Source organism: Sus scrofa, chromosome 17, assembly GCF_054392235.1.
Source record: "Sus scrofa isolate SSC_HxYL_T2T_F1_AM1 chromosome 17, Sscrofa_HxYL_maternal_Yorkshire_Landrace_v2.0, whole genome shotgun sequence".
Lineage (NCBI taxonomy): Eukaryota > Metazoa > Chordata > Mammalia > Artiodactyla > Suidae > Sus > Sus scrofa.
In genome coordinates, this window is record NC_139399.1 from 16,291,164 (window position 1) to 16,309,351 (window position 18,188).

General features: G+C 41.5%; 1 protein-coding gene across 5 annotated transcripts in view; it reads left to right on the forward strand.

Annotated features, from left to right (window-relative positions):
* The first annotated feature begins 418 nt into the window (after window positions 1-418).
* The window catches only part of IDO2 (indoleamine 2,3-dioxygenase 2), a 66,592-nt gene continuing 48,822 nt past the window's right edge, over window positions 419-18,188 (forward strand). For all 5 annotated transcript variants that reach the window (XM_021077735.2, XM_085004252.1, XM_021077738.2 and 2 more), the window contains exon 1: window positions 419-604. In XM_021077735.2, coding sequence (XP_020933394.2) covers window positions 506-604 — 99 coding nt within the window. In that variant the 5' untranslated portion in view covers window positions 419-505. The remainder of the gene's footprint in view (window positions 605-18,188) is intronic.

The window sequence follows — 18,188 nt, forward strand, 5'->3', positions numbered from 1 at the left end:
ACCACAGCAACACTGGATCCGAGCCTCATCTGCAACCTACACCATTGCTTGGAGCAATGCCGGATCCTCAACCCACTGATCGAGGCCAGGGACAGAACCGAATTCTCATGGAGATTATGTCGGGTTCTTAACCCACTGAGCCACAGCGAGAACACCTGTATCTTTTCTTTAAAGAATCAATCTTTTTGTATTCCCATGTATGAAAAGAAAAAGGGGATTTTTTCTTTTTCTTTTTCTTTTTCTTTTTCTTTTTTTTTTTTTTTTTTGACTTGAGGTAGTTGTCTGCCTGTTTGTTTTAACCAGCAGTCCTTGCTTACTCAGCTTTGTGTCGTGAGAAAGTCCAGGACAGTGTGGAATTTAACCTCAGACCAAGGTTCTCCCCTGTTCCCTAGAAAACTGCGAGGAAAAGGTACCATTTGAAAACTCCTTTAACCTGGCCTTTTGATACATTTGGAGCAGTTGTCTCCTTAGCAGCAGCCCCGGTGTGGATACTTCAGACAAAATTATGGAGCCACAGAGTCAGAATTTGAAGACAACACCTCCATTGACTTTAGAAAGATTTCACATTTCTGAAGAGTATGGCTTTCTTCTTCCAAATCCTCTGGTAAGAATAGAGGCTTGGAGCACGTTTCTTAAGATGCTGATTTGTGTGTTAATTTGTTTAGTGGGTGTGGTCATTAAAAAGGTGTAATATATGGAGCTCCCTGATGGCTCAGTGGGTTAAGGATCTGGCCTTGTCACTGTAGCAGCTCAGGTTGTTGCTGTATTGTGAGTTCGATTCCTAGCCGAGGAATTTCCACATGCTGTGGGTGCAGCACACACAAAAAAATACCATAGAAAGAAAGAAAGAAAACAAAGAAAAAGAGAGAGAGGTAATTTAAATACCAAGTCATTCATGTGGGACAGATAATACAAATAAGGCAAAGTGTGATTGCCTACAGAAGTGGCAGCAACAACAGCAGAGGAGAGTTTGTTTTAATGTCAGGTGACTTTTTGCTTTTTGTTTCTGTTTTTTGTCTTTTTAGGGCCTTAAAGCATATGGAGGTTCCAGGCAAGGGGTTGATTTGGAGCTGTGGCAGGCCTACACCACAGCCACAGCAACTCAGGATCCAAGATGCGTCTGCAACCTACACCACAGCTCATGGCAACGCCAGATCTTTAATCCCCTGAGTGAGGCCAGGGATCGAACCGGTGTCCTCATGGATGCTAGTCAGATTCATTTCCACTGAGCCATAATGGGAACTCCTAATGACAGGTTTTTAACAATTTTTTAAATTTATTTAATTTTTTTGGCTACCCCCACGGCATGCCAAATTTCCCAGGCCAAGAATCAAACCCAAGCCCCAGCAGTGACGGCATTCTTAACTGCTAGGCCACCAGGGAAATCCTATGTCATTTTCTTTTTTTTAACACATAAAACTGTATTTAATTCATCTTGTATTGTTGAACATTTAGGTTACTTTCATGATTTTTTCATAGCATGATGAGTACCTTTTGCATAATTAAAGATAATTCTGTAAAATTATTTAATTGCCAGTTTCTTCAAGGTACATGTTTAGGTTCCATTTTTTAAAATAGTTTTCTTAAGAGTTTTTTTTTTTTTTTGAGGGGAGTATTTTTTAAATTTAATTTTATTGGAGTATAGTTGACTTATAATGTTGAATTAATTTTGGGTTCACAACAAAGTGTATCGTCATACATATAAATACATCCATTCTTTTTTCCCATATAGGTTATGACAAACTATTGAGTAGATTTCCCTGTGCTATACAGTGGGTTCTCATTAATCATCTACTTTATACAGTAGTGTGTATGTGTAATTCCTACCCTCCCAATTCTTTCTCTCTGCCCCCAATGTTTTGGCCTATGGTAACTGTAAGATTGGAAATCTGTAAGCTTGTTTCTGTTTTTTTTTTTTTAGTTAAGTTATTTTGTATCATTTTTATTAGATTCCACATGTAAGTGATAGTCTATGATATTTGTCTTTTGCTGTCTGACTTACTTCACTTAATGTGACAATCTCTAGGTCCATCCATGCTGTTGCAAGTGGCATTATCTCATTCCTTTTGTGGCTGAGTGATATCCCATGATATGCGCCACAGCTTCTTTATCCATTCCTCTGCTGATGAGTATTTAAATTGTGTCCATTTCTTGGCTATTGTATAGTGTGCTGCAGTGAACATAGGGGTGCAAGTATCTTTTCAAATTAGAGCCTTCTCTGGATCAATGCCCAGGAGTGGGATTGCTAGATGGCGTGGTAATTCTATTTTTTCTTGAATGGATTGTCATTCAGTCTATTAAACTTTTGAGCAAATGTTACCCAAAAAAAGGAGAGAGAGAATTTAGATAAAGATCAATTATATGAGCAAATCAGTGTACCTTTACTTCCGAGTGTTAATAGAGGAATACAGACAAAGGTCAGATCTATTCGCTGATCCCAGAAGTCCTCTGTAGGGCTCTTTTTCCTGAGACAAGTCATAGACCTGCAGGTAACCTGAGCATGACAAGTAATAACTTTGGGAGTTCTCATTGTGGCTCAGCAGTAATGCACCCAACTGGTATCCATGAAAATGTGGGTTCAATCCCCAGCCTTGCTCACTGGGTTCAGGATCTGATCCAGCACTGCCATAAGCTGTGGTACTAGGCCGGCTGCTACAATTTGACCCCTACCCTTGGAAATTCTGGATGCCGCAGGTGCAGCCCTAAAATAGACAAAACAAAACAACAACAACAACAAAAAACCCTAAAACAAAAACAAACAAAAAACTCTATCTTGGAGTTCCCATCGTGGCTGAGTGGTTAACGAATCTGACTAGGAACCATGAGGTTGCGGGTTCAATCCCTGGCCTTGCTCAGTGGGTTAAGGGTCCGGTGTTGCCTGAGCTGTGGTGTAGGTCGCAGACGCGGCTCAGATCCTGAGTTGCTGTGGCTCTGGGGTAGGCTGGTGGCTACAGCTCCCATTAGACCCCTAGCCCAGGAACCTCCATATGCCGAGGGAGCGGCCCTCGAAAAGGCAAAAACGAAACAAAACAAAACAACACAAGACAAAACTATATCTTCTAGAAGAATTAGCAATTTTAAAAAATCCTTTAAAAATAAATAAAAGTAATGACTTTGGGGTGTTATGCAGAGGAGTGCTGTAGCCCAGGATTCTGTCCTGTGTTCCCTAATACGGCTACTAGGGTGACTAAGAATGGCCTTTAGTCATTAGAGACCAAAGGAGTTTCAAGATGCAGGATTTTCCATGCGAAACCAGGAAAGTCAGAATTACTGAGTCACCCTCTCTTGCATTTACTACCCTCTTGTGACTAGAATGAATCACAAGCATTACCTGCCTGACTTTCAGTTTTCACGTATGTCTGATGGAGATCCAGTCCCATCCCCACTGGATTGCTAAGGAGCACAAGAATACTTCATAAATCTGCTGTAAGGATAGAAGCCAAGTTCGCCCTACCCTCAGTCTAGAGCTTAAATCAGAATTCCATCCTGTGGGTATAAGTTGATTCAGGGACACTCTCATCATCTCTAGTTCACAAGATAGGATCAGTAGGCCAATATCTCTTATTGGGATTCAATATACACACTGAGCTGAGAAAAATAATATGGAAAGTATGTAAATGTGGGATTGGGCCCTGATTAGGGCACTTTCTTCTTTGCTGACTCTTTTCTTATAAAGAAGAAACTCAGATGGAAAGCAGTAACAGCATCAAGTGCTTGTGAATTTCTGGACTTTCTGGACTTTCTGAGACAGCACATGCTTGCCTCTGTCCTGTAGTTTGTTTGATGGATTCCCCTTGGAAGAAATTTCCATTCCAGAGCTCATGTAAAAATTTCCTGGCCATGGAGTTCCCGTCATGGCGCAGTGGTTAACGAATCCGACTAGGAACCACGAGGTTGCGGGTTTGATCCCTGATCTTGCTTAGTGGTTTGAGAATCCGGCATTGCCGTGAACTGTGGTGTGGGTTGCAGACGCGGCTCAGATCCCATGTTGCCGTGGCTCTGGTGTAGGCCAATGGCTACAGCTCCGATTCAACCCCTAGCCTGGGAACCTCCATATGCCACGGGAGCAGCTCAAGAAAAGGCAACAAAACAAAACAAAAAAATTCCTGGCCAGCTGGGTCTACCCTCCCAGTCCTGTGTTAGAGTTCCAAAGATTGCAATTCTTTGTTTCAGTTTTAGTTTTCTCTCACTCATGTGAGTAGTTTAAACATCTCCCTTTCTGGGAAGAGAGTGTACACCAGAATTTTCCTCAGGTTGCTCAGCTGATCAGGAACCATCTGCCACCCATCATTAGGCTGTTGCAGTGTTGAAACTGGTTCCCAGTTGAGAAATATCAGCCAGTGACTTTGCCAAGCACAAGAGTAGGCTTTGTTTGCCTTTAGGGAAGTGATGGGGTGGCTCTTCCTTCATGTCAATGAAAGTTGCTCTCTCAGGAAGCTTAGTTGCTTACCATAAGTACTTTTTTCAAAGTCTCTCTAAAGAAAACACAGTCAAGCTCATGAATAAGCAAATATTCTGGCTTTAGGGAAAAGGGCTGACTTGGTTTCTAACATACTACCTCACTGTTTATGTAAACTCTCAAACATTTCCAGAGTCTAATGCTTCAGTGAGGAATATATATTCCTCTCAAACCCATATCCAAAGCCAAGACTGTGTGTGTGTGTGTGTGTGTGTGTGTGTGTGTGTGTGTTTGGGTTGGTGGATAGGGAGTCATTTTTCTTTAGACATAAAGGTTATGATGAAATTATCCTGGCAGGAAAGGAAGGGCTGAGATAGACTACAGCAGGTTAGATTGGAACTCAAAGCTAGCTCAGAAATTTGAATTCCACATACCTGATAAATGCATAATTCACTGGCCTGTGAATATAATCTCCTGCAGAATGTTAAGTGCAGGGCAGGTTACAGCAGTGGTTCCTGGACTGCACACCAAAATTAGTTGGGGAGCTTAAAAAAACTTATGGATGTCAGAATCCCATCCAGGAGTTAATTCAGAATCTCTAGTTTGATGACTTTGGTACTTGAAAACCCCAGAGTATATAAGGGACCGTGAAGGTCCACATGAGAGACAAGGGGCTGCACTTAGGAAGCTCTTTGTGGACATAAAGATGTCCTAACCACGAGAACCAGCAAGAAGAGCTTGGAAGTGGTTTAAATACAAAAACAAAGGAAAAGGGGAATTTGAAATGTGCCATGGAGCAGAAAAAAAGAAAACATGCCAAGAGTCGGAGTTCCCACTGAGGCACAGTGCGTTAAGGATCCAGCATTGACACAGCTGTGGCATTTGTCACAGCTGCAGCATTTGTAGAAGCTACAGCTCAGCTTCAACCCCTGGCTGGGGAGCGTCCATATGCCACATGTGCAGCAAAAAAAAAAAAAAAAAAAAAAAAAAAAACTGGAGTTCCCTTCGTGGTGCAGTACTTAACAAATCCAACTAGGAACCGTGGGATTGCGGGTTTGATCCCTGCCCTTGCTCAGTGGGTTGGGGATCTGGCATGGCCGTGAGCTGTGGTGTGGGTCGCAGACGCGGCTCGGATCCCGCGTTGCTGTGGCTCTGGCGTAGGCTGGTGGCTACAGCTCCGATTAGACCCCTAGCCTGGGAACCTCCATGTGCCGTGGGCAGTGGCCCTAGAAAAGGCAAAAAGACAAAAACAACAACAACAACAACAAAACAAAAAAAAAATGCAAATAGTCGTGAGGACTTTGGAAAATTAATTCCGTATGATGATCAAGCAACTATTTAGAAAAAAGAAATATGTCTTTTCTCCTGGACACATTCAAAGCATTTGAGAGAAGCAGTGGATTCCAGCTATTAAGAAGGAAGCGTGGAAAAAGAATTAACTCAGGACACTATAGTTTTCCAACAGAAAGTGGCAGTAGGAAGAACTTAGATTGTTTCCTGGGAAAATATTGTCATCTCTGACACTGTTTGGGGTATTTTGAGGCAATGACAGTAATTTAGTAGAGAAGGACCCAAAGAGATCAGATGTTAGAATACTTGGGGTAGACCCATAAAGAGCTCTTTTGGGGGGGTGGGAGAGGCTTGGATGGGATGGATTTCTGTGCCAAGATTAAGGAAGGTGAGGAGAGCGCCTGGGGAAATGAGTGGGCAGGGACAATGAGGTGAAAGCAGAGCCAGCCAGGACAGTCCTCTAGAAACTAGAATTCTAAACAATTATGCCACTTAGCATTTTCTTCCTTAGGATATCTAAGCTGTAGAAAAATGTAAGACAATGTGGAGTGGGGGAGAGGGGGGGAAAGAACTGAGCTGGCAGATCCCAGAAAGGGTGAGAAAATTGTGCCCTGGGCAACAAAAACAAAAATACAGCTGCTCTTTTCAGTCAAAACGAGGCTGAGGGAGTGGGTTAATTTCCTAGGGCTGTTGGACCAAATTACCACTATCTTGGTAATCTTAAAAAAAAAAAAAAAAAAAAAAAAAAAGGGAAATGTATTCTCTCAGAGTTCTGAAGGTCAAAAGTCTGAAACCAGGGTGTCAGAAGGACCATTCCTCCTCCGAAAGCTTTAAGGGAGAATCCTTCCTTGTCTCTTCCATCTTATTTTATTTTTTTATTTTTATTCTTTGGCTGCGAGGCATAGGGAATTTCCTGGGCCAGGGATGGAGCCTGAGCCACAGCAGTAACCCCCGCTGCTGCAGTGACAATGCAAGGTCCTTAACCCGACGCCCCACAAGGGAGCTCCCCCTTCCATCTTCTTGTAGATCCAGAGGTAGAGGGAGGGAGACCCTGGGGCAAGAGAAACTGAAGCCTTGTCTTGTCCTGAGATGCCCAAAGAGGACCCTGCAGAAGGATAAGAGGCCCTGAAACATGAAGATGCAAAACACAAAACCGTCAAAGAGACAGGAGGATTCAGTTAAATATTGACTGTTTTTGTCAACGTTGTGTCAATTCGTGTTCACCAGTGTGACCTCCGTGTTCAGAGGAAAATTCACTGGCTCTATTGTAGATGTGTAGCTTTAAGATCAGAGCAAGGCTAGAATATGAGAAAACACCATATGGGCAAAGAGGAGACAGCTAAGGTAGCCCCTGTGAGCTCAAGGTCCTGAAACCATGCATAAGTCCCTGAATCCTTGTGTTTTTGGCGTAAAAGTCTTTTCCTTTAGCCTCCCAGGCCTCCCCTCAGTCTCAAAAGGCTGACTCCAGAGTTAATGATTAAGAAATATGGTTACAGCTAAAAATTAGTTAAAACAGTTTCCATGATGTTATGCCCAGCCTTAGCCCACTCACTTATTACTAATGATTACTTTCTAGTTGGAGTAAGATTGTGTGCCTAGTGTTTTATTTTGCTTTGAAACACTCCTGAACACCCCCTTCCTCTTGTGAGCAACCTTTACTGCAGAGACAAGGTCAAGGGTGATAACCCTAAAGACCACCACCAACAGTCACCGAACCACCTGACTCCAGCCTTGATGACTTTGAAATGATCTCTGCAAGGAGAAGAATGCAGGCGCCCTAATCTGTATCAACAGCCTTGTTTTTTTCCAGCTAAACCTATAAACCCCTTGCAATCTCCTCTCAAGGAAGGACACAGCTTGGAGGCATTAGCCTGCTGTGGCCTCCTTTGCCTGGCAGAACAATAAAGCTATACTTTAGGCCTCACCCCAAACTCTAAGAGACTTAATTAGTGCCGTGTACAGAGGCCAGTTTTCAGCTACAGTCCAGCCTTGTTTTACAAACATGCCCAGGGTCACAGAGGAAAGCAGTCTTCTCTCCTGCATAAATTCCAAAGGATCAGCTAGAATCATGTTTCTGAAACTGTGGCCTGTGGAATAGGAAGCGGGAAAAGGAGCAGATGTAATCCTGAAAATGCCTAAATCCTAAGATTTTTTTTTGTTTTACTTTTCTTCCTCCTTGGCAAATTTTCTTTTCTTTTCATCTTTTTCAAAGGAATTATAGTCAAGTTACAATAGATTTTTGATTCTGTGTTTTTACTCTCTGACAAGGTGTATAAAGAAACATTTTTAGCTACAGAGATAATTGCCATTAGGAAGTTATTTCCAAACCATAAGATTTTGGTTTCTTTCTTCTTTTTTTCCAGCTGAGGTTCTTTAGATCCTTGGAAAATTATTCTCTGGCACTCATGAAAACTATTCCTTTATAGCAATTCCATACATTTTTCTCATTGAGAAACAGTATATCGTTAATATGACAAACTCTGGTTAATGGCAAAGATGACATTGTAATATTCATGCTGATGCAAAGTCCAGCTAAATCTCTCCCCAGTTTTAAAACTAAGTCATATTTGATCTCTTTTAACCTACTTTCCTTTCGTGGATATGCTATGGGGATCAAAGTAAGAAATCAATAAAGATTAGACCTTACTACCATGTCAAAGATTCTGACACTCTCTGGTTTGAGTCTAGACCTAAATTATGTCAGGCCCAGCTCTGGGGCTTATTGACAATAGGATAAGTTGTGACTATACAGCCTAGATTTTCTAAATTGTGACCAGTTTCCAATGGAACATGTTATTGCATTTTGTACCATAATTAAGTCAATATTTATCAAACTGTACATCTTAATTTGATTTTAAAACATAATTATTGTAAGTATCTCCCAACTACTTTCAATCACACTTATGACCCCACTATTGATAAAAAAAAATTTTTTTTTAATTATAATTTCAGGTTATTATTTACCATAAATTGGCTGTCCTCTGCCTAAAATCTTACCTCACCATTCTTTTTACTGATTATTTAAGATTTATCTTTAGCAATGAGGAGACTACTAATTTATGGTGGCTCATCATTAGTCACAGTATTTTTACAAAAAAAGTTATAAAGGTGGTGATTTTCTTACTAAATAAATTCATATCAAATACCTGAATGTATGGGAAAAATTTTTAAAGTAGGACACTGATTATTCAAAGTTCCACCACAAAATCAAAACATTTTTGGTATCTGGGGGTGATTAATCTAAGGAGGTATATGTTTGGGTGTGTGTGTGTGTGTGTGTGTGTGTGTAAAATTGCAAAATGGTAATTCTGTTGCATATCCAAACCTGCATTGTGCATTTTAAAATCAATGCTATAAAAGAAACCTTTTCCTGAAATTTATCCACCTTGATAGTATAATTTTAATGGTTTCATTAAATCCATTTGCATGATAAAACATCACAATTTACATGGCATTGTACATTCTGGTTAATTTCAATTTTTCCTCTCTTTATGAATAAAACTGATATATAAAACTATTGGGTTGGAGTTCCTGCTGTGGCTCAGTGGTAATGAACCGGACTAGTAGCCATAAGGATGTGGGTTCGATCCCTGGCCTCACTTAGTGGGTTGAGGATCAGGCGTTTCTGCAAGCTGTGGTATGGGTTGCAGATGTGGCTTAGATTGCTGTGGCTGTGGTGTAGGCAGGCAGCTGCAGCTCTGATTTGACCCCTATCCTGGGAACTTCCGTATGCCACATCTGGCCCAAAAAAGTAACAAACAAACAAACAAAACAGCTGTGTCTGTTCCACCCTTGATGTTTCCAATCAAACCAAATCATTTGCACAAAAATTTCATATCTTGTTCCTAAAAATAGCTTTGAATCACGAGCTGATTTGAGGGTGATTGGTTAGAACGTTCCTCATCCTTCCTTCTAACCTCCAGCCCTCTGCTCTATCTTTCTTGTTCCAAATGAATGCCCCTCCTTAGACTATTTGCTCAATTTTTCTTTTTTTTTTTACTAAGATCTTATTTATTGCTTCACTTTAGTGTACATTTTTTTCACTATTTGGTATATTTAAGGGCATTTAGGTAGATGCCTAGGATGCAGAAGCAAATGGGAAGGTGAACGTGAACTCTATACCCCCGGACTAAACAAAACTTTGATAAAGTATTGAGGCAGAATATTAACTCAGGTAGTCAGTGTAGGAGCATGGGCTTGGATGCATTCTTTGACATGGCCATTGATTAACATCCGTGGCTTAAGGGCTCCAGGAAGTAACATCCCCACAAGCCTTGTTTACTATAGGGAGTGTACCTACGCCCAGAGGAACCTTAATCCCTAATCCCCTGTGACTCAGTCTACAGGAAGAGAAGGGCAAAGAAACCATGAGACTTACAGGACATTTCCACTCCTAAGACCTCAATTGAACAAGGACTGATATAGGTAACTGGTCAAGGCCAATGGGAGAAAACCACATCTTTCTGGACCCCAAGTTGGTAACCCCCATCTTTAAGGGATAAAAACCCCTATGAGACAATAGTGAGAGGGGCTCTTTCCTCCCCCCCCAGCTGTCCTGAGAGCTGTTTGCTTTCCTGTAATAAAGACTTTGCTTACTTGCCGCCTGGGTGTTCTCAGAGCTCATTCTTCAGCTGCATGAATAAGAACCCAGATTCCAGTAATATTTTTCCAGCATCAGTATGAAACCGGAGCAAAAGATGTGGGACCCCCTAGGTGGATGAATTCACTTGCTGCCAATGAAAAGTTTTTAATATCTGGCCAGTATTTGTGATAGGAATACTTGCGTTCCCCTTATGGGTGGAGAGACAGGGGCCAGAGCTATCCAAAGCTATCAAGTGTTAGTCCCAAATCTAGTTATCCATCCCTCAGGAAAAAGCAGAAAGAAAAAAAAAGAGAGAAGAGAGAAAGAGAAAGTAAAGAAAACTTGATCTTTGTCAAGTTCCGTCTTAGAAAGCATTTTAGCAACCATTTGTTATTTGTCTCTCCAAACCTTTTCTATACTTTCACTGTTCTCTTTCCCTCCAATTTTATATACAGTAATACTTTTCCAGTGTCAAAATACACTCATAGTGGAGCTCTCTGGTGGCACAGTGGGTTAAGGATCCAGAGTGGTTATTACAGAGGCTCAGGTCGATGCTGTGGTTGGTGCTGGACCTCAAGAACTTCCACATGCTGCCAGTGTAGCCAAAAAAACCCGTATATCCATGTGTGTACACACACACACACACACACACACACACACACACACATATATACACACACCCATACGAATGCCCAAAATTAATTGGTCTTTGGATATACTATAGAATTCAATTTGACAATATTTTATTTAAGAATTACCTTTGTGAAAAAATAAATAAATCACAGGAGTTCCCATCGTAGTGCAGAGGAAACGAATCCGACTAGGAACCATGAGGTTGAGGGTTTGATCCCTGGCCTCGCTCAGTGGGTCAAGGATTTGGCGTGGCCATGAGCTGTGATATTACCTTTGTGTATTCATACATAACAGTAGTGTTACTATTTCAAAGGTTAGTCCTAGAGGTTCAGTTATCTTTAAATAATGTAGTTGATGCTTTTTCATGTTTGTCTAGGCTCTGGAACAGATAGCATATCATGATTCCTAAGACTGGAATTTTTAATTTTAGTTTAATTTTAATTTTAAGCTGCAAATTTAAAATTTTTTTTTTCATTCCTCTATGCCCATTGGTCCATTTAGATGTCATGTTTTTAGACTTTTTTTTTTTTTTTTGGCCTTTCAGAGCCACATCCGCAGCATATGGATGTTCCCAGCCTTGAATCAGAGCTGCTGCTGCCAGCCTCAGCCACAGCAACACGGGATCCGAGCCGAGTCCTTGACCCACACCACAGCTTGTGGCAACTCTTTAACCCACTGAGTGGGGCCAGGGATCAAACTTGCATCCTCGTGAATACCAGTCAGGTTCTTAACCCACTGAGTCACAAGAGGAATTCCCATAGAAAAAAAAAAAAAAAATTTGATCTTTTACAATTTTCCCAATGGGGTTTCGATTCAGATTTTTGAAGTATCAGCAACATTTACTTATAGCATTCTTTCATTCAGAATTGCATTTTCCTTGGGAGTTCTCTGGGGGTCTAGTGGTTAGAATTCAGTGCTTTCACCACCACGGCAGCCTGAATTCAGTACCTGGTCTGGGAACTGAGATCCCACATCAGGCTGCTGCATGCCACCCCCACCCCCAAATAAAAAAGAATTGCATTTTTCTTATTTCCTGTGATAATATATAACACTGTACATGTAGGCATCATTATTTAGTCCTTGCTCACATTGTACTAGGCCTTGTATTAGCTGCACAATTTGCATTTGGGCCTCACAGTGATTTTGACTATTCTCAGATAATTCATGTGCTAATGAAACCAGCCCTGTCTCTCCTCGCTGCCCTCTTCCTCTTCTCCACTCTAGTCCAATAGGCCAACATTCCCCAACCCCTACTATTGCCTCCGAACCATTTTGATTTCGATATCCCCTCTTCCTCAACTATAAAACACTCTCTGCAAGGTAGCCACAGTGATCCTTTAAAAAGAAAATCAGAGAGTTTCCGTTGTGGCTCCATGGGTTAGGAACCCAACTGGAATCCCTGGCTTCTATCAGTGGGTTAAGGATCTGGCTTTGCCTTGAGCTGAGGTGTAGGTTGCAGACATGGCTCGGATCTGGCATTGCTGTGGCTGTGGCATAAGCCTGCAGCGGCAGCTCCAATTTGCCACCTAGCCTGGGAACGTCCATATGCTGGGAACAGGGGTGTGGCCCTAAAAAGACAAAAAAAGGAAGAAAGAAAGGAAGGAAAGAAAAAGAAAAGAAAGAAAGGAAGAAAGAAAATCAAATCATGTCGCTCCAGTCTTTAAAACTCTTCATTTGCTCTGTAGAACAAAATCAAATGGTTTGGTGTAAGCTGCAAGGCCCCTCATGCTGCTTACCTGTCTCTTCAAAGGCATCTAATATCTCTTTCTCCTCTTTACTTTACAGCAACGTCACACCAGCCTTTGTCCACTGAAACTTAGCTACTTCACTTAAAACCATCTGCTTCAAATCCTCATCTGTCCAATAATTTACATTCTGATGTTTATGATCCTGCTATTGTCACTCAGCTTTCCTTTGTTGGCATTGGCCTGGTTTAATTTCACTTAAACTTTGATGTTTTAACCTTTCTGGCCTACTTTCTTAATCAGTAGCTTTAGTGTTAACACGACTTGTTGCGATAAGAGGCCTCCTTTCAAAAAAGTCTATTCTGGGAGTTCCCATCGTGGCGCAATGGAAATGAATCCAATTAGGAACCATCAGGTTTCGGGTTCAATCCCTGGCTTTGCTTAGTGGGTTAAGGATCCAGTGTTGCCGTGATCTGTGGTGTAGGTCGCAGACGCAGGGCTCTGGCATAGGCTGGCAGCTGTAGCTCTGATTAGATCCCTAGCCTGGGAACCTCCATATGCTGTGGGTGCAGCCCTAAAAAGACAAAAGACAAAAAAAAAAAAAAAAAAAAAGTCTATTCTTTTTTAGATTATAAATGTGTTGAGAAAAATTATCTAAAATAGAGCCAAAGGAGGGCCGAGTGTTCATGCAAGACCATTTGGAGCCCTAACAGTGTCACTTTAGGATTAGTTAATTATCCAAGGGATGGCTTGTTTGACATACTACTTACTATTGATTAGAGACCAGTCTCTGAAGTTACAGATTAACTTGCAGATTTTTGTATAAAGACTGGCAAATGATTTCTGTTGAGTAGGAAATATCACCCTAACGCTTATGATTGTGCCACCATATAGGACATTAACCAATTCCTCTGCCTTTAACTTAACAATTTGATTTTAACATTTTCCAAAACTCTGTAAACATTCAGTTTATCAAGTGCTTTTTTTTTTTTTTTTTTTTTTTTTTTGGCTTTTTAGGGCCACACCCACAGCATATGGAAGTTCCCAAGCTAGGGGTCAAACAGGAAGGAGCTGCCGATGCCAGCCTACACCACAGCCACAGAAAACGCTGTATTTAAGCTGCACCTGACATAGCACACGGCAATGCCAGATCCTTAACCCTCTGAGCAAGGCCAGGGATGGAACCCGCATCCTTAGGGATACTAGTCTGGTTCCTGACCCACTGAGCCACAACAGGAACTCCCTCCTGCTTGCTCTTTTGAACCAGCTTTCTCATCCTGCTGAGTTCCTCATTCATAAACGAAATATGTTTTGGGAGTTTCCTCATGATTCAGCATGTTAAAGATTCGTCATTGTCACTGCTTTGGCTAGGGTTATCCCTGGACCAGGAATTTCTGCCTGCTGTGGGTACAGCCAAAATAAAGATTTTTTTTTTTTTTTCAAAATAAAGAATATTTTGGACACACAGTATGAGTCATTGTTTTAACTTTTTTGCAAATTATACTTTGACACATGTAAAAGTCCAGAAAAAAAAAGATATCATAAAATAGGAAACTGGCTTTTATCAAGAAAAGAAGGCCAGAAATTTTATTATTCCTGTCCACCCCACATCTGGATCTTCAGGTCATTGGAATGAGGGGAAGAAAAACATGTTAAGTTTCTCTTGAGTTCTTGGCCCCTTGTGCCATCTCTCCATCTTCCTGGCCTTCTATCCCCGATGTATTTATTCGAAGGAGGTGTTGGAAAGGACACCAGACTTTGAGTCAGAAGTTAGACCTAGTCACCAACCAGATGTGTAACCTCGGGGAAGTTATATAACTCCTCCGGCCCAGAATTTCCTCTTTTGAATTGGAACTAATGAGATAATATGTGCTAACTCACAACACAGATGGAGATAGATTAAAGATGTGGGCATCAACAGTTAGGCTAGAAATACTCTAAAAAAATTGATACTGGGACAAGAAGAACTTTCTAAGCATCATTAGAACCAAGTGGCATAGGAGTTCCCATGTGCACAGCAGTTTAAGGATCTGGCATTGTCACTGCAGGAGTTCGGGTCGCTGCTGGGTGCATGTTCCATCTCTGGCCTGGGAACTTCCATATGCCATATGTTCCAAAAAACAAACAAACAAGAAGGAGGAGGATAAAAAATGGAGAGGAAGGGAAAGAAGCCTCTAGGCACCCATGGAGAAAGGAAAAGAAATGCGCCTGGATTGAGGTAAAAGGTAATGTTTAAAGATTTCCATGCAAGCGAGGAAGCAAAAATCCAGGATGCTTTCATTTAATTCTCAGGATATAATCCCCTCTTTAGATATCTAAGAAGGAAAGACAGAGGTGATGATTTATTATAACTTTTCTTAAAATCCACCTTAAAAGGAACTTCTAAGTACCATGACGCTGTTTCTGTGATTTTCTTTTATAAACATCGTGTTCCCTTGTCTCTGCAGCTGCATTCAATTTTTGTTCACAAAACATAGGCATCATATAGATGCGATGAAAAACAAGTCACCATTTCAGTCAGTTCACCATAAATCTCTCTGCCGTTATTATTTTTTATTGAAGTATAGTTGATTTACAATATTGTAAGTTCTGCCCTACAGCAAAGTGATTCAGTTATGCAGACTTATATACATTCTTTTTAAATATTCTTTTCCATTATAGCTATCTCAGGATATTGAATATGGTTCCCTGTGCTATACAGTAGGACCTTATTTTTTATCCATCCTATATGTAATAGTTTGCATCTGCTGATCCCAAACTCCCAATCCTTTCCTCCCCCAGACCCTTCCTCCTTGGCAACCACAAGTCTGTTCTCTACGTCTGTATCATAGATAGGTTCCTTTACATTTTATTTTATTTTATTTTATTTTATTTTATTTTATTTTACTTTATTTTATTTTGCTTTATTTTATTTTATTTTGCTTTTTGGAGCTGAACCTGTGGCAAATGGAGGTTCCCAGGCTAGGGGTTAAATCAGAGCTACAGCCGCCTGCCTAGGCCACAATCACAGCAAGACAGGATCCGAGCCACATCTGCGACCTACACCATAGCTCATGGCATAGCCAGATCCTTAACCCACTGAGCGAGGCCAGGGATTGATCCCACAACCTCACATTTCCTAGTTGGATTCCCTTCTGCAGCGCCATGACAGGAACTCCCATTTACTTTTTAGATTCCACATGTAAGTGATATCACATGGTATTTGTCTTTCTCTTCCTGACTCACTTCACTTAGCATGATAATTTCAAGGTTGGTCCGCACTGCTACAACCAGATCTTTTAACCCACTCCACCAGGCTTGGGATGGAACTTGCACCTCTGCAGTAGTGACCTGAGTCACTGCAGACAGATTCTTTTTTTTTTTTTTTTTTTTTTTTTTTTTTTTTTTTTTCTGCTTTTTAGGGCCACACCTGTGGCATATGGAGGTTCCCAGGCCAGGGGTTGAATCAGAACTACAGCTGCCGGCCTACATCACAGTCACAGCAACACAGGAGCCGAGCTGCATCTGTGACCTACACCACAGCCCACCGCAATGCCATATGCCAGATCCTTAACCCACTGAGCAAGGCCAGGGATGGAACATGCATCCTAATGGATGCTGGTCAGATTCGTTAACCACTAAGCCATGACGGGAACTCCCTGCAGTCAGATTCTTAACTGACTGTGCCACAGTGGGGATTCCCTTGGTAAAATCTGAACCCTGCTTCCATGACCCTGACCTAAATGTCTATGCCCTATATATAGGGAAAAAAAAAAAAGAGAAAAAAAAAATATATATATCCTAATGAACTTTTTAGGTTAGGCTTTTTTTCCCCAAAAAAGAGAAAGAAGAGCTTACTTAATGATGCATTTAGCTTTCTGATAAGTTCCCACCTCTGGGAATCCGCCATGGTGTGACTTTCACACATTGATTCTCTTGACTCCCTGAGCTTCTGCACGTGTGTTTTCCATCTGAACGGCTGCATTCAGTTTCCTCGCCTGCCCAGTAAGTGTTCCCCCACATGCTGATCGAAGCCCGCTTCTCCTTTTACTTTGCAGCTTCTCCCAAATGACCCTGTATACTCTTGTGGTTTTAAGCACAAAGTGGAATTTGCACTACTGCTATGCCTCCCGACTATATCTTTCTAATACGACTTCTCTCTTGCAATTCTAGCTGTATAGTCAATGGCCCAGGCTCTCTTGACATGCCATAGATATTTTAGGTTGGAGCTATCTAAACATAAATTTAGGAGTTCCCATTGTAGCTCTGTGGTAATGAACCTGACTCGTATCCATGAGGAGGCGGGTTTGATCCCTGACCCCGATCAGTGGATCTGGCACTGCTGTGAGCTGTGGTGTAGGTTGCAGATGAGGCTCGGATCTGGCATTGCTGTGGCTGTGGTGTAGGCTGGCAGCTGCAGCTCCAATTTGACCCTTAGCCTAGGAACCTCCATGTGCTGCGGGTGCGGCTGTAAAAAGCAATAAATAAATAAATACATAAATATGAACATAAGTTCACTCTCATTATGTCCTTTCTGTCTTAACTTCCACCGGGATTTCTGTTTCATTATGCATTCTCACCAATTCTTTCAATCAGTCACCTAATTCAAACACATGTACGTCATCCTCACTTCCTCTCCTTCTAAACCCAGAGACCCGCATTCAGTGGCGCAGATGGGACTCTGTCAAAGGGGGCCCAGCCTCTGGAGTTAGACCTGGAGTTGGGCTGTTTTTTCTGTAAAGGGTCAAATAGTGAATACTTAAAACTTTGCGGACCAGAAGGCTTCCATTGCAACGACTCAACTTTGCCACTGTAATGCAAGGGCACTACATGCAAACAAAAGAGCTTGGCTGTGTCCTAATAAATGTGGGTTTACAACCACGGATGTAGTTTGCTGCAGTGTGCCATTTCTTGGGATCGAGAGTCAGGGTTGCTGAAATCCAGTGTATGCTATTCTTGGGGAAACCATGGGCCTGGTGTGGGCAAGGAAATGGTGCTACTGGAGTAGGAATCTTCTTGCTTCTTTTAGCTCCACTCCTATGGCTAAATTTAATTATTTCAATTTTATTTTCCAATTTTTTTGACGCGTCCTGGGCCAGGAATCGAACGCGAGCCACAGTTGTGACCTGAGCCACAGCAGTGAACAACAGCAGATCCTTAACCCGCTGCTCCACCAAGGAAATCCTCTGACTATTTTTGAGAACATACCTTCTCCTTTCCAAATTCACTGTCATTGCCTGAGTTTATTTTTTTCACAATATTTCAAAGGCTTCCTAATCTGACTTTATGTCTTAAATCTTGTAAGCAAGATTAGCTGCCTAAAATTCAGATGGAACCATGTCACCAATATACATAAAAATAAAATTCTTACGTGTGTATTTTATCAAAAGAATCCATAAGCAATTTTTTTTGTCTTATTTTCAGGGCTGTACTTGCATCATACGGAGGTTCCCAGGCTAGGGGTCGAATTGGAGCTCTGGCCTCTGGCCTATGCCACAGCCACAGCAATGCTGGATCCTTAAACCACTAGGCAAGGTCAGAGATTGAACCTGTGTCCTCGTGGATGCTAGTCAGATTCGTTTCCACTGAAGGAAGATGGGAACTCCCATAAGCAATTATT